Source organism: Zootoca vivipara, chromosome 4 (genome assembly GCF_965207765.1).
Source record: "Zootoca vivipara chromosome 4, rZooViv2.hap1.1, whole genome shotgun sequence".
Lineage (NCBI taxonomy): Eukaryota > Metazoa > Chordata > Lepidosauria > Squamata > Lacertidae > Zootoca > Zootoca vivipara.
In genome coordinates, this window is record NC_142587.1 from 88286124 (window position 1) to 88313972 (window position 27849).

The following is a 27849-nucleotide window of genomic DNA, read 5'->3' on the forward strand; positions in this document are numbered from 1 at the left end:
AGAGGACATCTGAAGGCAGCCCTGTTTAGGGAAGCTTTTAATATTTAATAGATTGTTGTATTTTAATACTTCTGTTGGAAGCCGCCCAGAGTGGCTGGGGAAACCCAGCCAGATGGGCGGGGTATAAATAATAATTTATTATTATTATTTGATAAGCAGAAACAGCTGTTTTGCATGGGGGGGGGGTTCTGTGTGCCCTGCAAACGTGTGTGGGGTAGCCACACTTTGCACTGCTAATCAGCTCCTACCTAGGGAGTAAAAAAGCTTAGCCACTCCACTTTAACTAACATAAAAATAACTTGCTTCAGTCTTTGAGGTGCCATCGGGGGTTACTGTACTAGCACAGCAGAGGATCCTACACCGAACAAGAACTTTTACGGTCATAAAGCTGCACTAATTGCAAGGAGAAAATTGTCTAAACAAACCGAGTGCAGCAGATGACTCAGAACTGCCACTTTCCAACCAGCTTTTTAGTTTATGTGCATTTGGGGGGGGGGAGTTTGCCTATCCTGCCTGGAAGAAAAGGGATAAAATAATAATAGATTCAAGTGCAATTTTAAGATGTTTCACCTGGGACAAGAAGTGCTAAGAAAAAGCGCCACACCCAAATGAAGCACCCTTGGGTGAAATGGGCAATTGACGTGTGGTTTTGTTGCAACCTAAAGCCAGGAGGAAAACAGGATAAATTCAGTGCTCCAGTACAACTTCTGGCTCCCTTGCTAACGCAGCAACACGAGTCCCATGTCTTTTTCTTCTTTCTTCTTTGGCGATCACTTGTAGCGTAAACCCCACTGAATTCAAGAGGGCTTAAGTAGACGGTTAGGATTATGCTGTAAGCTGGAGACTTGCCCAAATAATAATAATAAAGTGGTGTGTATCCATGTATTCTCTCTGCTGCATCCAAATCCTGTTTGGGGATGGTCACATCATTCCTATGCAGCAAATTTGTAGGCGTGGGATGAGTTACTGAGGGATATGGCTGAGACTATCATGAGGGAACCTTGCACTTTCGAATTTGTTGGTGTTAAAGCAAGGGAGGTTTGGCAACCGGCAGCCTCAGGCCCAGACTGGTCCATTGGGAGGTGCTGCTTGCTCCAAGAGAAGCTATCACCCTCTCCTTCCTGAAGCGGCTTGGGGCAGGAGGCAGACAGGCTCCAAAACAGAGAAGGGCTTACAGAAAACAACCCCCCCCCGATCTCTCTCCCCTCCACCCTCTCGGGTGTTTCAGGCATGGACAAAATGGCAATATATGTTTTATATGTGTATGTGGCAGCTGGACTTAATAAACAACAACAACAAAAGCTCCTCACCTTCCACTCAGTGGCCTGTTTGTAAAAAATGTTATTAATGAAAGTAGGAAGTTGAGAAAACAGCTGGTAGAGACAACCCTCCCCGCAATTTAAGTAATTGACTCCAGGTGTTCCTTGTCATCAGATTAAATTCAGCTGTATTTCCAATCACCCATTAATTATATGCCCCTGCCCAAATAACAAGCAAAATAAGTGCTATCTTCCTGTGGTTATTGGAGTCCATCTTGTGACCGACATTTCATTCCGGTTTAAAGGCAGATTTCTACCAATTGGCCAGACTTTCTGTTCCTTGGCTGAGCTGGCTTCCCGCTGCAACCTGACCCCGCCTCGCTTTAATCCCGGCCAACCATGTGCGTCTCTTTGGGCTTGTCAATTCGGAAGAGAAACTCGGCAGGTTCAAAATACCCCAGGTACTCGATGGTCTCCGGGGTCGTGTCCTGGTGGTAGTGGCCTCCCTCGCCGTGGTGGCTGAAGCAGTGCGTGTGCTCGAGGCGCAGGTCAAAGCCCTGGGGAATACAGGAAGAAGTAAAATCAAGCTCAGGGACAAGGCCATGCCGCAGGCCCAGCCCTCCGTTGTATGCTTCCTTATAATGAATTTATGAAGAGAGAATCAGAAAACAGACGAAGCACTGCCGATCGCTGCACTCTAACAAGTTTAGATTGCAGACAGAAAGCGATATGCTGGAATGCTCCCCCACTGGGGTTGGTTCTGACCACCAGTAATGTCTACGTAGTTAGACAAGCCAACATTTCTCTCCCCCCCCCAAGAGAACCCACGCCGAATACCAATAAAGTGACTTACTGGATCATGGGAAACCAAAACGGGTTGGCAAACTAGCGGAGCCTTCATTTCATAAAACTTGAGCCAGTTGTTCACTTCCTCATCGGTTTTCAAAGGACAGGCAGAAAAATCTGAGGGCTATAGGAAAAACACAACTATATTTGAGGAAAGGAAAAGTTGGGAATGTCGGAGCAAAGGTTAGCCTGGTAATGTCCATCAGAAAAATATCCTACATCTCAGCACAGTGGGGAAGAACGGGACCAGCCGGCCTACCTCTCTTTCCAGGTGCAAACGATTGATGAGCAACTTCAAGACCCCTGCTCTCTCTCCTAATACTACTACTACTACTACTAATAATAATAATCCCCAGACAGGTTTTTTTTATAAAAACAACAACACTTTAAACCAGACTTAAACTGGACAGTCCTTCAAATAGAAGACAACTTTTAAAAGACGACTATCTTTTTACACCTCTTTGAAAATAGGGGGCTATAATGTAGGACACAGGACCACCCTGCATAGGAACTATGGGTTGCTTATTGCCAACAAACCACAGTCTGAAGCCATGGTTTGTTGTTGGCTTTCAAACCTTGATCCATTTCAACATGCGACTCCAACACCCTTCCTTAACTGTGGTTTGTTTGGCCGCCTGAGACACTCACCAAGCGGCTGTAAGTTCAAATTGCATACAGCAAACACAAGTTTGCAATTTAGAGTATTTTCTACATGCATTTTTTCCTCCTATGCAAAAACCTAGACCTTGTTTATCATGGCAGTTGTACAAGGGAAGAGAACCATTATTTATTACTTACCATAATATGAATTTTTGCTTTTCCTTTCTGGATAACGAATGTACCTCCCATGCCAACTGGTTTGTCACCGTAATATTTTTCTAAGGCTTTCCTCATGCAGGATATGAAATTCTCCTCCCCAGTTCTCCGATTTGCTTTCACTTCAATGACCTTTAAAAAAAAAAGGAGAGAAACTGTGTTTATATTATGGGCACTAATCGGCACGAAAATGTTGATTATGCAACTTTCGATTCCTGTTTTGAAAAAAGCAGCACAGCTTATTTTAATATACAGCATAGCTCTCAGTAATATTGTGAGAAGGCTTCATAGCTACGTAAGGCTTCTTTCCTAAACAGCAAGTGCTGTCACTACCTCCCCCACAGCAATTCTGTCAGGGCAGTGCTATCATTCGCCTGAAACCTCAGAGAGAAGAGTTTCCTTTAACACAACTCAAATGAATTTATGGTGGAGGCTATTCACCACAAACCAGGCTTCTCCAGAGTTTCAGGTAGGGTCTTTCCTAGCTGTACCTGGAGATGTTGGGGATTGGATCTGGGACAACCAGCACGCTACCGTAGGCAAGTGCTCTCCACCTTCAACTACATGCAAAGACTGTATGCATTAAAGTCAATGAGACCATACCTTGCCAGGAAGACCTTCGCTGGCATACAAGTTGGCCAACAGCCCAAATTCACAATCCTTATATTTGGAGCTGTACTGTTCCAGCAAGCACCCGCCATCTTCTGAGTTAATCTTGGCCAAGTAACTCTGATTGATAGCTGGCTTTTCCTCGTTTTTAGCTTGAACGATAGGGATAAGCTAGAGAGAGAGAGAGAGAGAGAGAGAGAGAGAGAGAGAGAGAGAGAGAGAGAGAGAGAGAGAATTAACTTTCCTAAATGGATCTGCTCTGTTTATTGGGCATCACAATCAATAAAAAGAACCACCCACTGACACTCCAGGTTAAGGTCTCTTTAAATGTAGAATGTACTGTTCAGAGGAAGGCAGAGGTCCTGAACCGTGCAGTCCTATATGTGTCTAATCAGAAATAAGTCATGTCAAGTTCAGGGTAGGTGGGTAGGTGGGGCTGACCTGCTGATAAGCAGGTATAGGGATTTCAGCCTAGGTGCCACTGAAATTAAGTAGTGTGCAACCAGGATTTGAGTCCGGTTAATGAAGGGAACCTTTCTTCTGAAAGAAGCTCTATGTAGCAAGAGGATTTGGTGTTTACCACTGGATTTTGAGCATTCTATGTTGAAATGCTGTACCAACTTACATGGCGCAAGTACCCAAAGGGGCTTAACTTCTAGGTCGGGGATAAGACCCTTGGAAGCTTACCATGTGCCCTCCATTTTATGGTTGCCATTTGCCCAGAATTTCCCGGACATACACAGAATACTGCAGTCGGGAGTAGTGTCTGGGCGGAAATTATTCAGGGAAAATCCAGGCGTATGGCAGCCCATGTTGGCAGTGGTGTTTTAGTCATTTCCCTTAAAAATAGCTCAAAAACTTTGGGCAAAACTGAAAAATATGACCACCCTACTCTATTTGTGCCTATTTGCTTTTAAAGCTTGTTGGTTTTATTTAAACAATTTATGTACCGCTTTACCGCAGTAGTCTCTCAGCGGTTTACAAGGCATTTTAAAGAATTCCACATAAGCTGCTTAGAGATTTGTTTATCTTTTATTAAGCAGCCGACATACGGCTCGTTTAAAGAAATATAGGAGGGCACGTTTTTAATGTCACCTGCAGCCTGGCCTTGACCCAAGGTCACCTGAGCAGGAGCCTAAACCCAGGCTGCTCCAGATGAGCCCTCTCAATCATTACACTAGCTCTCTTGATCGAGTCTGGCATGCATGTTAAGAGCTAATATTTACCTACCTCAGCATTGACTCCGACAACCCTGGAGGAAGCCGCTCCGGCTCCAAGAAAGAAAGCTCCTGGTAGCTGCATTTCCTTTGCAATTGTGTTCAGGTCATAAACCTAAACAAGAAAGGTGTGTTGGGTTTTCCACTAGAATTGCTGTTCTCCATTGTAAAATCTTCATGCTATGCCCGGGACATGCTTTGAAGGTGCATAACAGAAGGACCAACTCAAGAGTAAGCCCACTTGGACATATCTAACGAAGTAGATCCATAGCTGCCAAGTACCCCGTTTTCTCCGGGAAACCCCCGATTTTACTTACCTTTTCCCGGTGGTCCCCCGTATCACTTCGTCTCCCGTTTTTCTCCGTTATTTTCTCCTGCCAGCGGCCATTTTTTTTCTTTCCGATTAGCCCTTCTATGGGCACAAAAAATGGCCGCCGCCGGCTTCAAAAGTCGCATCTACGCTTGTCCGGAAGTGCATAGACACGACTTCCGGTGTCATCGTCGGCCATTTTTGGTGCCCATAGATGGGCGGAGCGACACCGGAAGTTGCATCGACGCACTTCCTGACATGCGTACAAGTGACTTTAGAAGCCGCCGGCGGCCATTTTTGGTGCCCATAGAAGGGCAAAGCGACACCGGAAGTTACGTCGACGCAACTTCCGGTGTCACACGGCTGCCGGTCCCGGATTCTGCAGTCCGGGACTTGGAAGGTAAGAGTAGATCCACCAGCCCAAGCATTTCCCCTTTCCCAATGGAACTTACCTGCCCTGCCCTGCCCTCTCTCTCCATGCTCCCTCCCACTTCCCAAATACAGGTGAAATTCAGAAAATTAGAATATCGCCCAAAAGTGCATTTATTTCAGTAATGCAACTTATTATTTTTTATTTTTATTTTTACAAATGCTTTCTTTTGGAAATTCCACAGTAATAAAACAAATAGTCACAATAATACAAAAATAAACATCACTATTAAAAGATAAAGGTAAAGGGGACCCCTGACCATTAGGTCCAGTCGTGACCAACTCTTGGGTTGCGGCTCTCATCTCGCTTTATTGGCTGAGCATGACAAAGCCGCTTCTGGCGAACCAGAGCAGCACACGGAAAGCCGTTTACCTTCCCGCTGTAGCGGTACCTATTTATCTACTTGCACTTTGACGTGCTTTCGAACTGCTAACTTGGCAGGAGCTGGGACCGAGCAACGGGAGCTCACCCCGTCGCGGGGATTCAAACCGCCAACCTTCATTAACTACATGCCATTTATAATTGGCCAGCCTAACGACAAATAATTACAATTACAACAAATAAAGGCTTGACATATCTTGCTTTGCATGTCATGCATCTATCTCATATATTGGTTTCACCTTTTAAGTTGCATTACTGAAATAAATGCACTTTTCGACGATATTCTAATTTTCCCGAGTTTCACCTGTATGCTCTGGAGCAGCGGATCGCAGGGCTCATTTAAGCGGCCCACGAGCCGCCCCTAAACCGAGCTGCCTGCTCGGCGAGTCCCCACGCGCTGCGCTAAATAATTACAACGCGGAGCAGGAACTTGCTTCCGTGGCACTGAAAATTGCGCCTGCACAGATGCGATCTCCGCAGGAGTGACCAGGCGAGGTAAACCTTGCCGACCCCTGCTCTGGAGAGTTCAGGGAACCCCCAGAACAGATCTGGGGGCATGGGAAGCACACAGGGAGAGGAGAGGAAGGTGAGGTTCCATTGCTCAGCTTAAGTCTGCTTTGTTGGGATGCCACGCACTGAAATTAATCGACCTAAGTTAGTCATTATCCATGGATTTCAACGGATCTAACTTTGAGTACAACTCACATTAGATACAAGCCCATGTTTGCCGGCAGATCTACTATGTGGCCACAGGTAGTAACAACTCACCTTCTCTTTTTGTACAAGAGGCAAAAGGTATGGGACGCCGCCCACGTCGGCGATTCTAGGCTTGCCGCAAATGCCTGTAAGGCGACCAAAAGAGTTTAGTTTCTTCAGAAAACTATGGCCAATGGTGGGGAGTCCAGGAACATCTGGAGGGCAATATGCTCCCCATCAGCAATTTAGCGCCATTATGAATCTGCACTAGCCAGTGGTGGGCAAATAATAGGGAAGGTTGCTGCCTCTATGCTCTGCTTGCCAGGGAGAGACTCTCAGGCAAGGCCTCTTTCTATCTGCCTTGCCCCTCCCTCCCTCCTGCCTCTGCTTCTCGTTTTGTATTGTATTAGGTTGTATACTGTGGTTTGCTGTGTTTTATTGATTGGAGTTTAGAAATTACTCATTGTAACTGTTAGGAGTGGAATTCTGTTTAATTCTGAAGTGCTGATATTTAATATTATTCTATATTATTTTAATGAATGTTGAATGTTATTTCATTTGCATATTGTATATTGTATTGTGCATATTGTCTTATTTATATGATGTTAGCCACTCTGAGCCCAGCTTTGGCCGGGATACAAATAAATTTTATTATTATTATTATTATTTGGCCAGCAACTGCTGGACCTAGTTTAGTAGAGAAAACACATCACTAGTATAAAATGCAGAGGCTTTCTTCTTCAAGCATAGCCATTAAGGGCTCCATCTTCTCCCAACTTTGAGACAATGGTAACCAAAGGAATCTCGAACTTTTGACTGGTTTGCAGCATAGGACCTGCCTATGTTATATCAACAGCCCCACCGCCCCCATTTCAGGTTGTGAGAGTCATTATGTAGGTCAGTGCGGAGCTTGCGGCTCTCAAGGTGTTGTTACACTACAACTCCCATCAGCCCTAGCAAGAACACCCAAAGGTCAGGAATTATGGGAGTTGTAGACCAGTACTTTTTTTGGGTGGGGTTGAGGTTCCCTATCCCTGGAAGTACGGTATCAGCAGGTTCAGAGGAATCCTGGAGGGTTTTGGAAGTTATTTCTTTTTAAAAAAGAACCCCCCCCCCCCAAGAAAAGTGTGGACACTCAAAAACATCCCAGTGGTGACGATGGGTGCCCTCCCTTGATCAAGGAAAACAATAAAATTACTTAACTGAGGTACTGTCCCCACAACATAAATCCTGGCTACGCCCATGAGGGGGACTAGGTATGCGCAAAACTATGAGGATTAACTTTTTGAGGAGGGTAAGGGGACACAAGTGGGAGCAGGGGAAGAAGAGGAACGCAATGGAGTATCCTGGAAAAGGACGTGGCTGGCTGGCACCTTGAACAGAAGTCTCCTGTGAAATAGACATTTCATAGATTTCACTAATTACCTTTAACAGGAAATGTGAAGGGTTCTTTAGTCAGATCAGGGCAGTCCACTACAGAAACCTGAACATCTGCAAAGTTTTCTTTCAGTCCATTTTGCAAAACTAAAAGGTAAAGAGCGCATTATTACTGTTGTCTTTAGAAATACTTAGGACAAGCTTTCTGCAATGAAACAAAACAAAAAGCACCAACTCAGCAAGACGACAAAGTGCAAAAGCACCAACTCAGCAAGGCAAGGATATTGCATTAAAATGTGCACCCTGCATTCAAACGCCTTCTGAGCGGTGCAATAGTAGTGTAGGAAAGAGCTTAGCTTTTGCCTCTTCTCATTAGGCATAGATATGGGACTAGTGGATAAATAAAAGTTCTTCTCCCTCCCTAGAACTCTTGGACACCCCAAGAAGCTGCATGTTGGAAGAGGCAGGACAGAGAAAAGAAACCACTTCATGCAGCTTATCGTTAAACCATGGAACTCGCTTCCACTGGAGACTCCAGAGGTTTCCCCTCCCATTTCGTACGTCACAACATTTTTGTAACATCAAAGAGCCATATCTACTCACCTCCAACAAGTTCTTCCAGGCTAGGTACGTGAAAAGCAAACATCTCAACATTGGCCATCTTTTTCTTATTTCGTGAAGCAAACTGAACAGCTAAGCTGTGGAGAGATCAGAGTACACCCCAGAACAGGTTACACGGTCTGTTAATGAACACATAAGTTTAGTGATTAAATACAAGCTATGCGTGTTTGCACAGGCTTTTTACAATATACCTTTTCAGTTACTATTTGGGATGCAGGCAACAATCATGTTATGTGAGGCTGCATCCTGAGTAACTAGAAACCTAGCTGTGCCAATAGCCTGTTTTCATGGCTGCACATTTCCCAAGCTTTCAACATGTCTGTTTTTCCATTCTCTCTGACTAAGAGGGTTGCGAAACTCAGCAGCCTGACATTGCTCCATTAATCATACACCAAATAAAAAGGACAACACATTGCTGGGTTTTTATTTCGCACCTAAATTACCATCCTCTTCCAACAGCTAATTTATACAAACCACTATCATGTTCTCCCATTTGCGGCTTTGCTCAGAAGTATAGCCTATTAAACTCAATGGGATTTACTTCCAGCTAAATGGGATTAGGATTGCAGCCTTAGCCTCACACTGGAAGGATAGGGGCAGTAGGCTAATTTCTGACACACAAAAATGAGGAGGATAGCATCTAGACATTTTGTCTTGTCTCAGATTCTACAAATTAGCACAATTAACGTAGGACTAATCTAGGGATTGTGGTTCATGGGATGGAGGGGACAACATCCCCACCTGGATGCCCCTGCCACTCACCCAACAACTGCCTTATGTTGTTTTACATTGTGTGTTTGCACTTATCCATTAACAAGGCAACACGGCACTGCAACCTTAAGGCTTGCTCAGAACTCCTGGTCCCTCTGAGTTTAAGACTTTCTCAGTGCAAACCTGCATAGGTCTACACAGAAGTAACCCTCGTTGTTTTCAACAGAGTTTGCTCTCAGGTAAGGGTGAATGGGATTTCAACGTTAACCACAACGTTGTAGAGTTGGAAGGGATCCTAAGGGGCATCTAGTCCAAATTAACAATTAACAAATTGCTTAAGCCCAGTTCCATGTTGCATGTCTACATGGCTGCAACTCGCTCTAGGCACCTTGGCTGGGCAAAAAGTTTAATAAATAGCAATGCTAACAATAGTTACGGTAGCAAAGAGCCTGGGTTTGTAGCCTCGCATTACAAGCCCACGCCCAATTCCTCATGCAGTCTCAATGAACTTAGTACTTCTGAGCAAAACACACATTGCCTTTCAGCATTCACCCAAAGCATCCCCCCAACCCATGCAAACAATTCTTGGCATACACACCCACCCCGCCCCATGGCTGCTTTAACTTACGGGAATGCAAACTTCACCTCCCTGCTCCTGTCTCAAGTTCCTTTCTTTGACTGCCTCTTTCGTAGGGTAGCGTCACCTGCCCACCGCCCAATCACCTCGCAGCTGGAGCGCCGCACCCGGCCACGCCCATTTCTGCCCGTCGCCGCTCTCAAGATGGCGACCCGAGGCTGCTCCTTCTACCGCATCCGGTCCCTTCCTCCCATCGGCGCCGAAATCAAACTCTCGCGGGATCTGGGGAAAGTTCCCCCCCCCAGAGTATTTAAGCGGCCCGGCGGCAGTTGTGCGGCCTTCTTGAACCGGCAGGATGGAGGAGGTAGGTTGCGGCAATCGGTCGGCATCGGCTCGGATGGTGGCCTGTGGAGAGATAGGGCTGTTGAGAAAAGGTTTAGGGGCGCCTAATGTAGGATGTCAACAACCTCAGATATGCAGATGACACAACCTTGATGGCAGAAAGCGAGGAGGAATTAAAGAACCTTTTAATGAGGGTGAAAGAGGAGAGCGCAAAATATGGTCTGAAGCTCAACATCAAAAAAACCAAGATCATGGCCACTGGTCCCATCACCTCCTGGCAAATAGAAGGGGAAGAAATGGAGGCAGTGAGAGATTTTACTTTCTTGGGCTCCTTGATCACTGCAGATGGTGACAGCAGTCACGAAATTAAAAGACGCCTGCTTCTTGGGAGAAAAGCAATGACAAACCTAGACAGCATCTTAAAAAGCAGAGACATCACTTTGCCGACAAAGGTCCGTATAGTTAAAGCTATGGTTTTCCCAGTAGTGATGTATGGAAGTGAGAGCTGGACCATAAAGAAGGCTGATCGCCGAAGAATTGATGCTTTTGAATTATGGTGCTGGAGGAGACTCTTGAGAGTCCCATGGACTGCAAGAAGATCAAACCTATCCATTCTTAAGGAAATCAGCCCTGAGTGCTCCCTGGAAGGACAGATCGTGAAGCTGAGGCTCCAATACTTTGGCCACCTCATGAGAAGAGAAGAATCCTTGGAAAAGACCCTGATGTTGGGAAAGATTGAGGGCACTAGGAGAAGGGGACGACAGAGGACAAGATGGTTGGACAGTGTTCTCGAAGCTACGAACATGAGTTTGACCAAACTGCGGGAGGCAGTGCAAGACAGGAGTGCCTGGCGTGCTATGATCCATGGGGTCACGAAGAGTCGGACACGACTAAACGACTAAACAACAATGTAGGATGTGGGTAGGATATTGTGGGGTGAGTGGGAACTATAAGAGGTTAAAGCCCTGATTCCCACCCCTCCGGCCGCTGTTTCGTCGCCTTTAACGATTAAGGATGGGTCTGGACTAGTCCTAGTTGATAGACCGGGGAGCCGAGGGCGGGTTAATGCTCGAGAACATAAATAGCACATAAATAAAAAGGGTTTGGGAGGCGCTCCGTGTTTACTGTTAAATCCTGCGTTTTCTCCTAAAGGCCGCAAGGTGGTGATCGTAGAGTAGCTTGACGGGGTATAAATGATAAATTATTACATTTCTTATTTCATGTTCACAACAATCCTGCGAGGTGTGTTAGGTGGAGAGATAAGTACCGGTAACAGGCCCAAAATCATGGGGGTGAACCATAAGGTGTGGCTGGGGATTTGAATGCAAAGGGCTGACCTAGCTGCGGCACCAGGCTGATTTAATAAAACTCACTGGATTGAGCTGGCCCATCTCATAACACAATGCCTTGGTAAATATGGGATTAAGAAGTGCTATATTATGTATTTATAATATATAAGTGCTTGACGTGCAATTGAGGCAGCTTAAAAATAAAATAGGAATGGCTGCAAAGGGGGGGGGCGGATGAAAATATTATTGGAATTAAATTATCTATTAAAAACAAGCAGATAGTGAACATGTTTTACTATCATTTTATGGAGGATGCTCTGCAGATTTAATTTGTGAAAATCCCACTGGATGTTATGGGTGGATTTATTTGGTCCTCAGAGCATGCTAAGAACCTCTGTGATTATACATAATAGTAAAGTAGCACCTTTTCAGTAACTGTTGCTTGGGTGCAAAGATGAATAAGTCTAGATTTAAAAAATGTCTTTACTGTAAAGGGCAAATGGATAGTGTGAGGTGTGACGATCCTCCCTCCTCTATTACTAGCAGTGTGCTTGAAGGAATTCAGTTATTGTTCAAACAACCCACTATTCCTTCTTTCTCCCAAATAAATTCCCTGTTTTTATATGGGTTTGCTAGTACATAGAGTACAGTTCCACCTTTCCAAATAACGTGGCTCCGTATCCTTAACTCCAGGCAAATACCGTATTACAGGAACAATCTTGTGCCCTCAGTAAGGTTTCCCTCTCAACTCAGGTTTAGCCCCTGCAAGGCACTCTTTTCCCTCCACTTGCCGCCTCTGTGCGTGACTTTGAGATGCAAACTATCCACCTGCTCCTCGGGCTCAGTTTTATCTCCCCTCTTCAGTCACCACCCTTTTGAGTTTAGATACTTTGCTGGAATAAGGAGGAACATCCAATTTGACACAACATAGATGAAAGCTTTATTTAACTGGAAAACATGTATATTTCTTTATGGTTTCATTTGTTTAAACTCTTAGTTCATCATCTTTTCATATAACACAAACTTGTTAATACAGCTCCTGCATCCCTCTCTAACACTCTACTCCCCACAACTGCCAACTCTCAACTGCCATTTAGAATCCCATCAAGCTCTGCCTCCCAAGGAACACCTGCCAATACTGGGAATCATCCCATGATGAACTGGAATCATCAGGCACTATTCCGCCGCATGAGGTTTCTTTGAAAATATAACCAGATTTTGTTTTAAGGCCTGAAGTCCTAAAGTTGCCTTAATAATTTAGCAAATAGTTGATCTGCGTTTGTCTACCTGACTCCTAGTACAAACTAGAAATAGAATTTAGCTGATATTGCTGAAGGCAAAAACTCGAATTGTTGAGCTGACGACCACCAGCAGTCATGCTTCCCAAGACTTGATACAGATTCCAGCATGCTCAATTGGAGTTTGTTCTGATGAGCACCCAAATTTCTGAATCATGGTTATTTTATCCTTTTTTTGTATGTCAATATATCAAAAATGAGGCCTACAATGAAGATTGTAATTAAGGTTAGCGTCTGATTAAATGGTTTCTGTATTTCAGACACAGGCTGAGAAAGATAAAACCGATTCACGGTCCTTCAGCTTTAATCAATTTCCCCTCCATCTGTATAATGGCTTTGCTACTTAAATTAATGCATTTCCATTTACATTCTTTTTTTAGTGAGACCCCATGATGAACTTTCCTAGCTGGAAAGGCTTTCTCCTTAGCACCCATATACTGGTACTCAACTTGCCTTTTTGCCCAGTAGGTCTGCAGTATGACTGTTGGTGACAAGATCTGCAACAGTCAGTAAAATGGTAAAATAATTAAAGGCTCAGCAGTATGTAAAGTTGACAAAAAATGGGAATAGACTAAAACTGTACAAGAAACAGTTTAGGAAGACTCTACCTTGTCAGGTGGCGCTGTGGTTAAACCACTGAGCCCAGGGCTTGCTGATCAGAAGGTCGGCGGTTCGAATCCCTGTGACGGGGTGAGCTCCCGTTGCTTGCTCCCAGCTCCTGCCAACCTAGCAGTTCGAAAGCACGTCAAAATGCAAGTAGATAAATAGGAACCACTACAGCGGGAAGATAAACGGCGTTTCCATGTGCTGCTCTGGTTTGCCAGAAGCGGCTTTGTCATGCTGGCCACATGACCTGGAAGCTGCACGCCGGCTCCCTCGGCCAATAATGTGAGATGAGCGCGCAACCCCAGAGTCTGTCACGACTGGACCTAATGGTCAGGGGTCCCTTTACCTTTTTTACCTTGTCCCTGTAGGCTTATTGAAAACGAAGGCTGCAACCTTTCCTAAGTACTTCTAGAAAACACAACCCCACAGGCTCTGGAGGTGAGGGGGCACTGCTGAAATTTTCTGTATTAGACTGGTATGCTCTGATCTAAATGGATTAATTAAAATGCCATCAAAGTGCAATCATTTTCTTTCATTGTTTCAACAGGACTAACTGGTTTGCATTCCCTGAAGCCCTCAAAGAAAATGAAAGCTATGCTGCCAGCAAGTCTTGTTGGCCAATCTCCCGAGAGTCCATCTGGCAATGAAACACAGAATGGCTCTCCAAAGCCTAAGTTGCCTAAACCTAAACTTGACATCAAAGCCCTCTTTGACTACTACTCAAGGAAGCAGCATCTGAATACAAAGTGGAGACCAAGCACTAAGAAGAAGAAAGTTGCAAGGAGGAAAAGTGCAAAATGCAAGGAGCGGGAAACATGCGAGAGGAGACCCAGGAAAGAAAGAGTACCAGGAAAGAAAGGGAAAAAGGAACTTACTGAGAAAGTTGTTAGTTTTCCTTTTGTGGAGAGACTGTATGGAGTGAAACGCATTCCCATTAGAGTGGTGTCTCTGTATGAGGTAAGTAGCAGTTAAATCAGAGCAGAGGTTCCCAAACTTATTTCACCTACCGTGCCCTTTTCAGAAAAAAAATATATTCTGCACACCCCTGGAAATTTACCACCTTTAAGTGAGCAGACAAAGATTCAGTGACAAATCTGCATTTTTTTAAATGTACATATATTTCTACCTACAACATACTAAAGAAAGATCATGTTGTAAAATAGCATACCTTGAAGCTTGAAATTATAAAAATATTAAAATCAACCAGAGTAGCATACACATTATACACAGAAATGAAATAAAAATTATGAACCTTTAAAATAATCCTAACAAGAAGGATGAACCTAGTACGCTGCTGTCAGTTTATTAATGTTTGGATCTAATTTTGTCAGCAGCATTTTTCAGTCACCACAATTAGCTATTTGCAGTTGATTTCTTTTTTTAAAGGTAACTGTTTATTTGGAAAATGAATTCTGGGAACGTTGGGAAACACTGATTTAGAGAAAGCAACTATGGTATATATACAATAATGCTCTGGTCTTTTGTACTGCATAGTGTTAATAATTTGCTTCCTGAGTAACAAACTTGATTGGGAAACAGTGTTTGGTGGTTGAAATAAAGCCTTATTGGTACACTGCATAACAAATCAAATTTGTGGGCTTTCAGAATCTTTTGCCCTGGTTTATGTTCATAGCAGATCAAATTTCTTCTCCCCCAGCAAGCGGCTTTAAATGGATTCTTCAGGTGCGTTGAAATGCTGAAAATCGAGAAGTCCCTGAAAAAATCTTTGACACAGTTGAATGCTGTGGATGATCTAGAAAATGAAAGTCTGGAGTCAAGAAAGCACAAATATGTGGATGAGGATGAACTCCTTTCTCCCATTGAGGAGACAAAGTATGTATAATTATGTTTTCTTAAGCTCTGTATCACATCTGCACTCAGTAGAAACTTAAATGCAAGGGAAGAGTTGAAAATGGGAATCTGCTGATCTGCTTCATGCTAAGCCATCTTCTTCAACCCTTGCTTGTATCAATAGTTGATTGATCACAGCACTTCGATTATACAATAGACAAGTATACTCCTCCTCCTAGACACACTCTGAAATTATACTTTGAGAGAAACTGATAAAAACCTGTAGATTGCTTGAGAATGTGTGACATGTGGCACACTTTCAGAAACATCAGGTTCGCAATGTTGTAATGTGCTTCCTATTTAACTAATGTATTCTTGCAGATTTTTCAGGAACACACCTTAGTTCTTGAGTTTCTCAGTGGACAAGAACTAAAACCCTTCTTGTTCAGAGTTACTACAAGATGCAGCCCTGAAATGAAAAGGTTTCAGTTAAGAGTCTGTAGACCCAACTAGGATTAGGTGGCAATTGGGCCAATAAGAAACTTGAGTGGGCATTGTGCAGTGGCAAAGAGAATTACGAATTGGGGTCTCTGGGCTGAACCACATCTCTCTTTGCCTTGGGCTCCCCATTTACAGCAGGGAGGATAATACGGACATCCTGCACTCTATAGGGGAGTTGTAAGAATTATAAGTAGGAAATGCACAGGAAGCACTTTGAAAGCTAGAAAGCGCTATATGAATTATTTGATGTTTCTACTATTCTCATATACAACTTACAAACAGATAACTGGGCAATTGCTGTATTTCAGTGGAGATGACCAAACTGAGAGCTCTGCAGATAAAGAAGAAATGGGTGCCAAGATAGTGGTAAGTCTTTGCTGACTTACCTAAGTCAATCACTTCAACTCAGTGGTTTTCAATCAGTGGGCTCCCTGGGGTGCCTCCATCCCTCTTTCCTTCCCTCCCTCTTCTGATGCCCTTTCCCTGTCTTTGCCTCCCAAGGGCTTTCACAGCTGTTGGTTGCAGCAGCCTTGGCTACAAGCTCCCCAAGCAAATGCTGCCTCGGGCTGGTCGGGGTGCTGGTTGCCAGGAGCTGAGGTGGTCTTGGAGTAAGGAAGCAAGTGGGTGAGGGAGGCCAGCCAGTCAGCCCAGCCCTTGCTGTTGGGAGTGGACAGACAAGTCCTAGGCCCCTGGGGGGGAGGCACATCTCTTTGGGGCATGGGGTGCAGCTCAGAGACCAGGGGCGGCAGCAACAGCTGCCCAGAGAACTGCCAAGAGTTGAAGAGGCTAAGGGCACACTCTGCAAGGGAGGATGTGTGAGAAAGGGCGAGAGGCTGCCAGCTCTGTGGGCAAGGGGTGACAGAACTGCGCCCCACAGGGGTGCCGCAGAAACAAAAGTAGTTGGTCAAGAGAGTTGACTCAAAAAGGTTGAAAACCTCTGCTTTAACTTGTGATGATCTGCAAAATCCATAAGCTGCATTTCTCACACTACAGTGGTACCTCGGTTTATGACCACAATTGGTTCCGGAAGTCTGTTCATAAACTGAAGCGTTCACAAAATGAAGCAAACTTTCCCATTGAAAGTAATGGAAAGTGGATTAATCCGTTCCAGACTGGTCCGCGGAGTACTCAACCTGAAGTGTACTTAACCCGAAGCATGGGTGTAATTGGTTCCGGAAGTCTGTTCATAAACTGAAGTGAACTTTCCCATTGAAAGCAATGGAAAGTGAATTAATTGTTCCAGATGGGTCCGAGGTGTTCATAAACCGAGGTTCCACTGTACAGTCGTACCTCGGTTTACGACCCGCTCGGGTTGCGAACAGTTCGGGTTACAAACTCCGCAAACCCGGAAGTGTTTTCGGCGGCGCGCGCATCCCGCGCATGCGCAGAAGCGGCGCACACGCTTTGCGCATGCGCAGAAATGGCGCTCGGTTTGCGGCCTTTTCGGGTTACGAACCGCGATCCGGAACGGATCATGTTCGTAACCCGAGGTACTACTGTACTTAATTTGAGAACAATTCAATGAGGTTTCAGACCAATCATTTTGAAGGCTGTACTATACTCTTGCATGCAGCAACAATACTTCTCATCAGGACATCCTGATCTTTGACTTTAGCGGTGCTGCGTGATGAAACCCTTTCCCCAACCTGCCTTATTTCTATAGCTTATCTGGCAACATAGCATCTGTGGGAGCTGGAACCCATACTTTGTATAGTGTCTTTTAAAAGTCTCCCCTTTAAAATGGCACGCCTACACAATAGTGACCGCCAAGGACTCATCCCTTTCCTCTCCCCTTTTCATTGTATGTTTCAGAATCTATTTTGTATAGATGGTTTATATGATTTTATTGCTATATATAGGCCAATAAAGGTGTTGGAATTGGAAATGTCTTACAGACTTGTTGGCACCGTCAGCTGATGTTCGGGGTTGGTGGTCATACGACAGCACACAGTGTAACAAGGACTGAGAGATTTTTTGGGGGGGTTGTTTAATCTCACTGTAAACAAGTGGTACAGTGACCATAAAGTATTTCTATTCTATTCTTGGCCTCTCCTATGATGGGCACATGCTCTTTAAACATGCCCGCATTTAATAGGGTGCCAGGACCAGGACTGGACATTCACCCTCCTGTCTTCTGAACAGAGAGGCGCAGAGAGCAGCATTTTGTAAGCAAGTTGTGAGTGATCCCCCCGCCCATCTTTTCCCCATGTTTGCTGTGGGAGGGCATGCACCTACTATTTTATGGTTGTCTTCAGCTCTTGCATGTGGCAGCTGTTTTATGTCATGCTCCAATGGTAGCCATTTTTTTAATTTAAAAAACATGGGTGTTACTCTACACTAGTCCTACTCAGTATAGACCCATTGAAGTTAATGGACACTTAACTCAAATTTATTTCAGTAGGCCTGCTCTGAACAGGACTCATTTGAATAAAACCCCATGCACCTAGGATGTATGTTGGTTCTATAATTATGTGTGTCAGGAATTGGCGTTCTAACGAGAAACTTCTGTATATTTGGTTGATTTGATCTCTATATTCACATGTTTGTGTGTTACATTGACCTTTTCTGTTTCTTTGCCATAGGAAACGAGCTGTTTCATACTAAGTAGTAAAATTCCAAAGAAGACACGCAAGAGGAAGTCAAAGTAAGTGGGCCTATTTACAGAATGTAGCAAAGAAAGTAAGGAGGGAAATGAGCATGAAGCTTGAGTAGTGGATGCCTTTAAATTAAAATGTTAAAATAACATTGCTTCAGACTTATAATAATAATTTATTACTGTATTTATACCCCACCCATCTGGCTGGGTTTCCCCAGCCACTCAGGGCGGCTTCCAACAAAATATTAAAATACAAGACTTGGGCTTGTTCTCACTAACCAAAGTTTAAATAAATTACAATTTGAAGCTGGAGCTTCTGATCTTGCTGCTGCAATAAGGAGGAGTGTGTGTGCACACAAGACTGGTGCCTCTTTTGCCTAGATTTAAGTTGTGAGATTTTCCTGCTTTACACTAGAGTAGGAAGGTAGTGATGGAGTTCTAGGCAGGCTATTGGCTGTGGTCATATGCTCCTTTAGCTAAGGGACTCTCTAACAAATGCTTTTGAGGCAGGTGTTTGAGCAGCACTACTGTTCATCCCCTTGTTGACTTGATTCCAGTAGGGTTTTTCTTGCTGATCTTACTGATAGCTTTTACAGTTGCAAGCTGCCTTGCTGAAAAGGTGGGCAAGGAATCTGTCAAGGGGAGTTGACAAATTGCCAGCAGTCTTCTTTGTAATGACCTGAAATGAGTGCTCTGACATGAGGTAGTAGGATCTAAATTTTTGGTGTGGTTGTACTATTATTGGTATTTTATTAGTACTATTATTTTATTAATATATTACCATTTACATGTAGATGGCACTTCACAAAGAACAGGTATGACAGAGCCCTGCCCCCGGGAACATACAATCTAAAACAGACAAGGGAATGGAGGAAGGCGGAAAATGAGGCATAGGAAGGGGGAGAACATGGGAATATTTAATTTGACTTTGACTTTGCTGCAATAAGGTGTAGATATTAAGGAGGACAGCAGCAATTCAAGATAGAACAGAAGAACCAGATTTTTGGGTGTGTGTGGTCTAAATAGGAATGAAATGGAGAAAGAGGGCGGTTGGATGTTGGTGTTCAAACCGTGTGTATATTAACCAAGGACTTGACTGAGTAATCAATAAAGTGGCGTTCATAAGTGGGTCTAGAGACATTCTGCACAATAGTTCATGTGATGACTGTTTTCCAGTTCAACTGCTGAGTGATTCAGAAATGAACTAAATCCTAACACACTGACCAGAACTGAGTGCAGAATGAGTGTTGCTTTGGGTATGCCTTAAGCATACAACTGGAGTTGCATGTACATCTGGGGGCGGGGGGAGAAGCTTTTAGTAAAAGCTTCAGAAAAAGGCTACCTGAACAAAATTTGATAATAAAATCAGCACACAGCATCAGAAAGGCATTTGAGGAATGCCTGTAACACTGATGCCAAAGATCTCAAATTCAGTCTGAAAGGCTGAAGAACCACTGCTAGTCAGTGCAGATGGCACTAGATAGATCAACGAACTATTTATGAGGCAGTTGAAGAGAGTGCAGCCAAAGCTAAAAGTTGATGTATGTTTGACATGTTCTTCCAGCACTACCAGCAACTGAAGCTACTAACAGCCATGATAAGCAATGGCTCTGAGAACATATGGAAGCAGTATTTGTCTGTGACAGCAGATGGCAGCAAGGACGATGACTTCATCCACACTGGTTCCTATAGTTTGCAGCTAGCCTTGGATTTGTTCTGCTTAACCAGGTATCCTTTTTCCTCCAGCGGTCTTTTCCTTAGTTGGAGTTTCTTAAAGCATCACTTTCCTAGCTTCCTGTAGATGTTGGAGAGTGGAGGCAGCAAATTGGCTACCAGGATGGCAAAACAAGTTGGCAGTTTGGCCAGATATCCCATTCAATGATTCCTGCATCACATTCATACCTAAACCAATAAAAGAGTGGCAAGAGCTATAGGAAAGTACAACACTGAACTCATTAGCTGGCACAAATACACCAGCCATAGTTGGTACATCTAAAGAACTATCCAAAAATTATGCCTTGGCAAGAAATTTTAAATGTGATCCCTGTATTTGCTAAAGGAGGCGGCTGTGCCATTGGTGTGTTCCTTAGTAACATATTTACTATGTTCCGTTAAATGTCCACATTTTTAAGATTTATGTGGGCCTGTTTCTTAAAAGCTTCATTCACATGCTTTCTTGACACTAGGAATGGGACCCTGCTGCTGACATGAACTGTAAACTTGTGAAAAGGCTACTGGAAGCAACGTGTAGTGTGGTACAATGTTTCAGAAGCAGTTTCACCATAAAATGCCATAAAACATTTGTGTTTTATATGTTTGTGTTTTTGTATTGTTGCTTTTTATAAAATGAAAAAAAAAATATTTTGAAAAAATGAAATAAAATACCTTGCTTTTTCACTTGACCTTCATCCCAACTGGAAAGGGGGTGGGAGGGATGCTGGTTTGGCTGATCGTAGGTTTGTGTTTGGAGAAATGTGTGTTTGAAAAGGAATCGGGATGTTTGTCTGAATTGGGGATGACCTAGAGCAGGCATCCCCAAACTGCGGCCCTCCAGATGTTTTGGCTTACAACTCCCATGATCCCTAGCTAACAGGACCACTGGGAATTGTAGTCCAAAACATCTGGAGGGCCAAAGTTTGGGGATGCCTGACCTAGAGCAACCTGAAAATTTCAAGTAGGTAATAATAAGTTAAGACATTTATGCAATGTTTTTTTCTACCTTGAGCACTTTGCTTTTCAGCACAGCTTCAGGTTTTGGCTACTCTCATAGACAAAAAACCATGGAGTCAAGTGCTAAGAATAAATCCTTTTTTGCAACCCACAGCTGATCTGTATTGGCTGTGTTACTAATAGGAAGGAACATGACTTGTTAGTCCCAGGAATACTGTACTATTTGTATCGGACAACTTGAGTTTTTCTGATATCCCATAAAAGCTCTTTATCGCCAGAGGCCACAGGCAATTAGAGGATACAGTGGGGTGGTAATTTTTATGCTTTCTTGTCAACAAAAACATAATAAAAAATTCCTTCCAGTAGCACCTTGGAGACCAACTAAGTTTGTCATAGGTATGAGCTTTCGTGTGCATGCACACTTCTTTAGATACTTTCGTGTGCATGCACACGAAAGCTCATACGTATGACAAACTTAGTTGGTCTCTAAGGTGCTACTGGAAGGAATTTTTTATTTTGTTTTGACTGCGTCAGACCAACATGGCTACCTACCTGTATCTTGTCAACCAGTTTCTGTAGTAGTTAAATTATTGTGTTTGGTCACTATTTTGAATATTAGTAAGAAAGTTTGTGAAATAAATCTATTTCTAAGACTGTATTCCCAATTATTGTTTTCAGTGTTCTGGACAGTGATGGTTGGGGAAAATCCTGGCTTGCAAAAGAGGTATGTTAAGATCCATTCATGTTCTGCATTGTGCTGTGTACCAGTTTGGAATACATCAGGGGGTAGAGGAATAAATCAATAACTGCACTGTATGGTATCTGCATCCAGCAGTCTATTCCTGATGGCATGTTCAAAAAGCAGTGCAATAATAATTCAGCATATGGCATCGTTGGTTCTCAAGCTACTGTGCTTGCTAAACCTGGTATTTTTGTTGAAACAAATTACATCTGTTATTTGAAGGATTTATAGTGCAGAGTTATTTGATTCTAGTTCAAAGTTCTCCTATGAGCACATACAAAAGGAATTTTTGCTTTTGGAATATGTTGCCAAAATACTTGACAGGGACTGATGGCTGAAAGCACGAATCTGCATACTTTTGGAGCTGTCTTGGGGGGCATTATGGATTTGGTTATCCTAAATGTGTCCATAGAAATGTGATTATGATCACTTAATAACTTTATGTTGACTGTACAAGCTAGGTTTTGATTCAGTATAATTTTGTACCATTTAGTGCATGGAAAAACACTGGAAAATGTTTTCATTCCTGAACCATCATGAAATGGTCCAATTGAGATGTGATGTCTATCCATCAAAGCAACAGCTTTGTGCTAAAGGTAATGTGTCTTTCATTTAAATGGGGTGCTGGGGGTTGGTATTTGCCAATTTAACATGTTCTGCCTTGTTGGATATACAAAATGTAGGCATACTTTATTGTGCCTTAAGTAAGCAACAAGGCTACAGAAAACACAGGTTATGCTTCCATCCTTGTAAGACCAATTGCATTGGTGACAATGAGACCTGTAATAAGCTTACTCTCACATCTCTGCTAAATTGTGGGTGGGCAATCTTGGCCCTTGGCCTGTTTTCATGTGGCCCTCTTCATGCAATCAGTTCAGCCAGGAATAGTATTCTCGCTCCTCCCCAACAGGCTGCTGGATGTGGAGGAAGTGAGAGAGAAGGGTTGTCAGAAAGAGAAACCTGCGGTGGTTTTGTCCATTTGTCTCTGACCTTTAGACTCTGCCTACTAACAGCAGTGAGTGACAAATCCTGAAGGAACGTAGCCATTCACAGTAAGATTGCCCACCTCTGCTGAATGGAAATAAAAAATAAATAGGCTTGTTTTGGTGACAAAATCCATTCCAATATTAGCAGGCCACGTTCACAGAATTCAGAGGAGGGGAAAAAAAAGTCATTTTGTCCCAAGCAGGGCAGTATACTCACCGGCTCCCTATAAATGCGGTTCATATTGTACTGGGTGGTGATCTACCTTGTTTACAGCCAGGATACATGCTTGAAGTGTTAAACTTTCATGGCAATATATTGGCCCGTAAATGAAGTTCTATGCTGATTTTTTAAAAATCCCTTTTTTTTAAAGGAATCCAGATGATGAACACACATCGCCTAAATTGGTAAGAAACTATTACGCCTGAAACATAAACATTGCTTAGTGGAGATATATTTCAGCTTGATAATGTTCTAATTATTGGTTGCTGTTGGCCTAACCTACTTCACTATATAAAGGGAATTATGCAAGTATGTTCCATTCCATGTCTTTGGAAGAGACTGTACTTTAAAGGCACTATGTGTCAAAGTGATCATATTTTTCATAGTAGAAGCTATGGTAAAGAATTGTTAATGATGATTGGCAAGATGTTCAACTGCTCTGAAAAGAGTGAATGATAAACAGCCATTCTGAACAAACAATAGGAACAGCTAGTCCAAATTAAGTACGTAGGTTGCTGGCTGTTGTATTCTTTGGAAAGGAGACTTCCTGGAACTTTGAAAGCCAGATGACAAGTGGGACGAATGAATGTCTGTGTTCATTCAGTTCTTGCCTGGAAGCAAGGCAAAGCCCTCATTTGCAAACCGTATGAAGCATTAGGAATCTCCAGGAAGCAGATTCTGCTGAAGCACCGTTGGGATACCCTAACAGCTTTTGTTTGACATGTGCTCTCTTTTGGCTGCAAACTGGCAGCTGGCTCTTTCAGGTAGAAAATCCAAATGGCATAAGGCTGCTCTAGTTTGGAACAGAAGGAAGTTGAGGTATGTGACCTTATTTTAGCTTAACATTTAACCTTAAGGCCTGGGGAAGGGATGGAAAACCATGAGGCCAAGGGACAAGTACAGGTCTTTGGCCCTTGAGATTCTTCCTAGACTGTACACTTCACTAGCCCTTTCTTTGCGATCCCCTGAGTGTTTCTGGCTGGCTGGAGTGTGCCCTTGAACTCTTGATATGCTTGCTTGCCTGGATAGAGGATAGGGATGTAGAAAGGAGCCTACAGTAAAAAGGTAAAATTCACATTCAAACGTTGGGGGGCCGTCTTATATGCCGGGTACAAGAATCTGCGGTCACCGCATACGGTGGGGGGGAGCTCAAAAACGGCCGCATCCCCACTGTATGCAGTGACCATATGAACGCAAAGAAGCGCGCTCGGGAGGGGGCTGCTCCCCGCCAGGGAGAATGGCTCCCTCATGGCTTTGCGACCTGGATCAGCGCAGAGATACAGTTGTGTATTTCATTGGTGTCAAGCTGCTGCCTCTTCCCTTTTTGTCAGCGCAAAGCAAAGGGATCTCTCCGTCTCTCTCTCTCTCTCTCTCTCCCTCCGCTCTCTCTTTCACTGCTCTGCTCAGCGTCTTTCGCTGGCTGTGTGAGCCTCCGATGTCTCTGCCTCTCTATCTCCTCTATGGTTTCTTTCCCCCTTTTGCTCGATGTCTCTGCCTCTCTTTCACTGCTGCTCAGCGTCTTTCGCTGGCTGTGTGAGCCTCCGATGTCTCTGCCTCTCTATCTCTGTCCTCTCTATGGTTTCTTTCCCCCTTTTGCTCGATTTCTCTGCCTCTCTTATCTCTGTCCTCTATGGTTTCTTTCCCCCTTTTGCTTGATGTCTCTGCTCCTCTCTGGCTTCTTTTCCCCTCTCAATAACTAAACAAACAAACAAACCACCATTTCCCCGGCTGCAGACTTGAGTGCTGGAGAAGACAGCCTCCCCTCCCCGCCAAAAAAAGGGCTGGAGTACATCCCAAATTCTATATTTTAACTTGAAAAGTAAGGGGTCGTCTTATACGCCCAGTCGCCTTATACGCCGGCATATACGGTAACTAAAACACAAAAGTTCTGGGAAGAAAATTTGTGGGGGGGAAATAAATGGATGCCTAATAGTAATTATTTATTTGTACCCTGTCCATCTGACTGGGTTGCCCCAGCGACTCTGAGCAGCTTTAAACATATATAAAAACAAAATAAAACAATGTTGAGGTCTATCCCGATGTCACCTTGCCGTAGGTTCCTATCGTTGGAAATACCTCACAGAGGAAATTTGCGGTTTCGCTTTACCCACTAAACTGTATGTTAGGTTAGTGGGATAAAACTGCAAGACAGCAAATTGTTGGGTACTTGCAGCTCTCACTGTGTGAAATTGAGCATTAAGAAATGTTGTCTGTCTACAGGCATGGACTTGATTGAAAGGCTGGGATGCAGCTAGGAAAAATCTGCTTGAAAAGGTAATGTTGCTCTTAAATATTTGCTATATTGTATTTGTAACCAAGCTTTATTAAACAAAATGCTAGGCGCGGTAACAGACAACCAATCTCCTGTTTCTTCATATTAAATATAATATCCAGGTAGCACTAACATGCACAATGACCCAAAATACCCTGTTTCTCATATTTTAAGACATACCCATAAAATAAGCCATAGCAGGATTTTTAAGCATTCAAGGAATATAAGCCATACCCCGAAAATAAGACATAGTGATAGGCGCAGCAGCAATGCCGGCCGCGGCAGGAGGACGAGGAAAAAAATAAGACATCCCTTGAAAATAAGCCGTAGTGTTTTGTTTTTTTTTTGAGGGAAAAATAAAAGACGTGTCTTATGAGAAACACGGTACAATTCCTGTGCAAACAGGGAGTTGCCTGTATACAAGGCTATTGGGAACCGTAGGTAATGCTTATTTTTAGTCTTGGACATCTCACATCACTTGTGATACTTTGAAACGTGTGGTTTTGCAATTTTAACACAATTTTTAAAAACTTGGGGTGCCGTTACCTGGTCTCTACCAAGGCTGCTAGGAAATATCATTTCTGGTATGCTGTGGACGTGACCATAAAGTAACTCCTCCAGATTTTTATATTGTTGCTATGGTAGCATCAAATCTGTTGGAAACATCTGACAAAAGCTAGGAGCATGTGGCCAATAGTTTGAACCCCTGCTGCAATTCAAAGAGCTCCCATAGAGGCCTGTAAGAAAGCTGGGTTTCCTAGAGCTACGTAATCCTAATCTTTTGCTAACGTTTGTTTTCCAGTGCTACTAGACAATCTACAAGCCTGAAAAGGAATCAGCAATTTAGGCAAATATGCTGTCTGGTGCTAAAGGTAAATATTATAGGTGCTGGTTACAGGTAGGTAGCCGTGTTGGTCTGGATCGAAGTAAAATAAAAAAATTCCTTCAGTAGCACCTTAAAGACCAACTAAGTTTTTATTTTGGTATGAGCTTTCGTGTGCATGCACACTTCTTCAGTGCATGCACACTTCTTCATTATAGGTGCTGTTTGAACTGCTTGTTGCAAGGTCACTTCAAAAGAGGGCTGTATGCTGTTGAACAAACAGCTCTTAACGCAATGACCTAATATGGAAATCCTTTGTATAGGATGTCAAGGGTACTTTGTATGTGCTCTGTGGTCTATCCCAGAGGAGACATGTGCTTGGATCCACTTTAGACGGCTGCTTTGCAGGGGAATTTGCAGGTGGCATTGGTTGAATTTTAGCCTCCTCAAATGGGCCTTCGCATAAAACGTCCGCTTGGGATGAACTCTTAAATCACTGAAATTGGAGGAAGTACCCCTCCAGTATTAACTATGGGGTGGTTGGATGGGAATGAAACTACGCTGATTTTATAATGTATTTCCTATTTTTCTACACGTTTAGGTACCTTAACAGCTGGATAGAAAATTGAAGAACAGGCCGGGGTGCTCTTTTGTCAGACAGCTTAAAGCTGCAAAAGTGAAACTCTTAATGGAATTCTAATTGTAAAATGTCTGCTCAATAAAGTCTTTGCTGGAATGGTGTGTTGGTTTTCTGTATCAATGAAGCTTGTGCTTATTTGAGTTTGTTCCTGCTCCCTTTACCTTACAAATGCTGGACTTTTCTCACACTATACAACCCATTTGACCACTCCACCTTCCCCCACCTAACCTCCCTTCCCTTTGCTGCAGCTATACCAAGAAGGGGGAGACTGATGGTCTAGCACAGGCACGTCCAACAGGTAGATCGTGATCCACCAGTAGATCACTGGACATCTGTGGTAGATCACTGGTTGATCACTGCCTCCCCCCAAAGAAGCTCAACAACTTTGGCTCGCCTAGAAAAAGCTCAACATTTTCTCCCTGCAACCCCCCCCCCCAAAAAAACCTGGGCTTTCCTCCTCCCTAAGACAGAGCTCGGCAAATTTGACCTGAATCCACCAGTTTTTAACTCTGTGAGTTGATCGCATTCACTTGGGAGTTGGCCACCCTTGGTCTAGCGTATCAAGCACCCTGCCAAACAAGCCATGTCTGTAGTTAGCCCAGCTGGCAGTGGGCCCCTGGGAAAGAGCAGAAGCTGCTGAGGGTAATGACGTACTTTGAGTCAATACGTGTTAAGCCCCACTAAGTACACTTAACATGCTATGGCTCTTAATACGACTCTTCAAGAGAAGAGTGAATGCATTGCTTAAAACCCAAAACTAATAGTGGACCTTAACTGATCTGTAGCTCTGGCAAGATTAATCTGCCCCCTCGGCGGCTTGTTTCCATTTTGACTAGTCCTTGCTCCGGTACACCCCTTTACAAGAAACACCCCTCATTTCAGAGTAAGGTGTCATGAAGTGGCAGGTGGTTATTTCTACCGATGGGGCTGCTCCAAAGGACACAAATCTGATTTCCATTTTCAGTAATGTGAGTTTGGGTGCTGCTTGGGGCTACCGTCCCAAGATGCCAGGCAGAAGCGAGTCCCTTTCTCTTACAGCCTATCTGAAGAAGTGTGCATGCACACGAAAGCTCATACCAAAATAAAAACTTAGTTGGTCTTTAAGGTGCTACTGAAGGAATTTTTTTTATTTAGCCTTTCATCAGTGACTGACTGGTGGCAGTTCCAGTGTTAGAATATCCAAAAGGCAGGATGGGAGCTGTTCTTAAAACGTAGTTGGTGCT

The 27849-nt window shown here is 43.6% G+C and overlaps 2 protein-coding genes and 7 non-coding genes across 13 annotated transcripts; 8 read left to right on the top strand and 1 right to left on the bottom strand.

Annotated features, from left to right (window-relative positions):
* Positions 1-1430: 1430 nt before the first annotated feature.
* On the bottom strand, positions 1431-9953 carry BKGD (beta-keto-L-gulonate decarboxylase). 2 transcript variants are annotated; one of them, XM_035116293.3, is made up of 9 exons: positions 9902-9953; positions 8545-8639; positions 7990-8088; positions 6637-6710; positions 4761-4862; positions 3525-3701; positions 2904-3053; positions 2113-2229; positions 1431-1816 (listed from the first exon to the last, which is right to left on the bottom strand). In XM_035116293.3, the coding sequence occupies exons 2-9, from the start codon at positions 8600-8602 to the stop codon at positions 1643-1645; spliced, it is 951 nt and encodes a 316-aa protein (XP_034972184.1). In that variant the 5' UTR covers positions 8603-8639; positions 9902-9953; the 3' UTR covers positions 1431-1642. The 2 variants fall into 2 exon arrangements, with proteins under 2 accessions (XP_034972184.1, XP_034972185.1); XM_035116294.3 differs by lacking the exon at positions 9902-9953 and adding an exon at positions 8754-8883.
* A 235-nt stretch (positions 9954-10188) lies between these two features.
* Positions 10189-26722, top strand: TAF1D (TATA-box binding protein associated factor, RNA polymerase I subunit D). Of its 4 annotated transcripts, none has more exons than XM_088668410.1 (13): positions 10189-10214; positions 13933-14342; positions 15043-15218; positions 15986-16043; positions 18260-18321; positions 19838-20001; positions 21622-21667; positions 22179-22281; positions 23043-23076; positions 23643-23710; positions 25112-25165; positions 25966-26048; positions 26205-26722. In XM_088668410.1, exons 2-6 carry the CDS (start codon positions 13971-13973, stop codon positions 19851-19853), a joined length of 684 nt encoding a protein of 227 aa, XP_088524536.1. In that variant the 5' UTR covers positions 10189-10214; positions 13933-13970; the 3' UTR covers positions 19854-20001; positions 21622-21667; positions 22179-22281; positions 23043-23076; positions 23643-23710; positions 25112-25165; positions 25966-26048; positions 26205-26722. The 4 variants fall into 4 exon arrangements, with proteins under 4 accessions (XP_088524536.1, XP_034971822.1, XP_088524537.1 ...); XM_035115931.3 differs by having other exon boundaries at positions 25966-26035; positions 26588-26722; XM_088668411.1 differs by lacking the exon at positions 10189-10214 and adding an exon at positions 11103-11602 and having other exon boundaries at positions 25966-26035; positions 26588-26722.
* LOC118085832 (small nucleolar RNA SNORD5) lies at positions 19426-19501 on the top strand. Its single transcript, XR_004692706.1, has one exon. It is a non-coding gene; the product is annotated as a small nucleolar RNA SNORD5 (small nucleolar RNA).
* LOC118085829 (small nucleolar RNA SNORA40) lies at positions 21012-21137 on the top strand. The gene has a single exon (XR_004692703.1). It is a non-coding gene; the product is annotated as a small nucleolar RNA SNORA40 (small nucleolar RNA).
* On the top strand, positions 21751-21889 carry LOC118085819 (small nucleolar RNA SNORA8). The gene has a single exon (XR_004692695.1). It is a non-coding gene; the product is annotated as a small nucleolar RNA SNORA8 (small nucleolar RNA).
* Positions 22343-22476, top strand: LOC118085821 (small nucleolar RNA SNORA1). The gene has a single exon (XR_004692696.1). It is a non-coding gene; the product is annotated as a small nucleolar RNA SNORA1 (small nucleolar RNA).
* On the top strand, positions 23295-23369 carry LOC118085818 (small nucleolar RNA Z40). Its single transcript, XR_004692694.1, has one exon. It is a non-coding gene; the product is annotated as a small nucleolar RNA Z40 (small nucleolar RNA).
* LOC118085825 (small nucleolar RNA SNORA18) lies at positions 24915-25045 on the top strand. The gene has a single exon (XR_004692700.1). It is a non-coding gene; the product is annotated as a small nucleolar RNA SNORA18 (small nucleolar RNA).
* On the top strand, positions 25711-25831 carry LOC118085823 (small nucleolar RNA SNORA32). Its single transcript, XR_004692698.1, has one exon. It is a non-coding gene; the product is annotated as a small nucleolar RNA SNORA32 (small nucleolar RNA).
* Positions 26723-27849: the final 1127 nt, after the last annotated feature.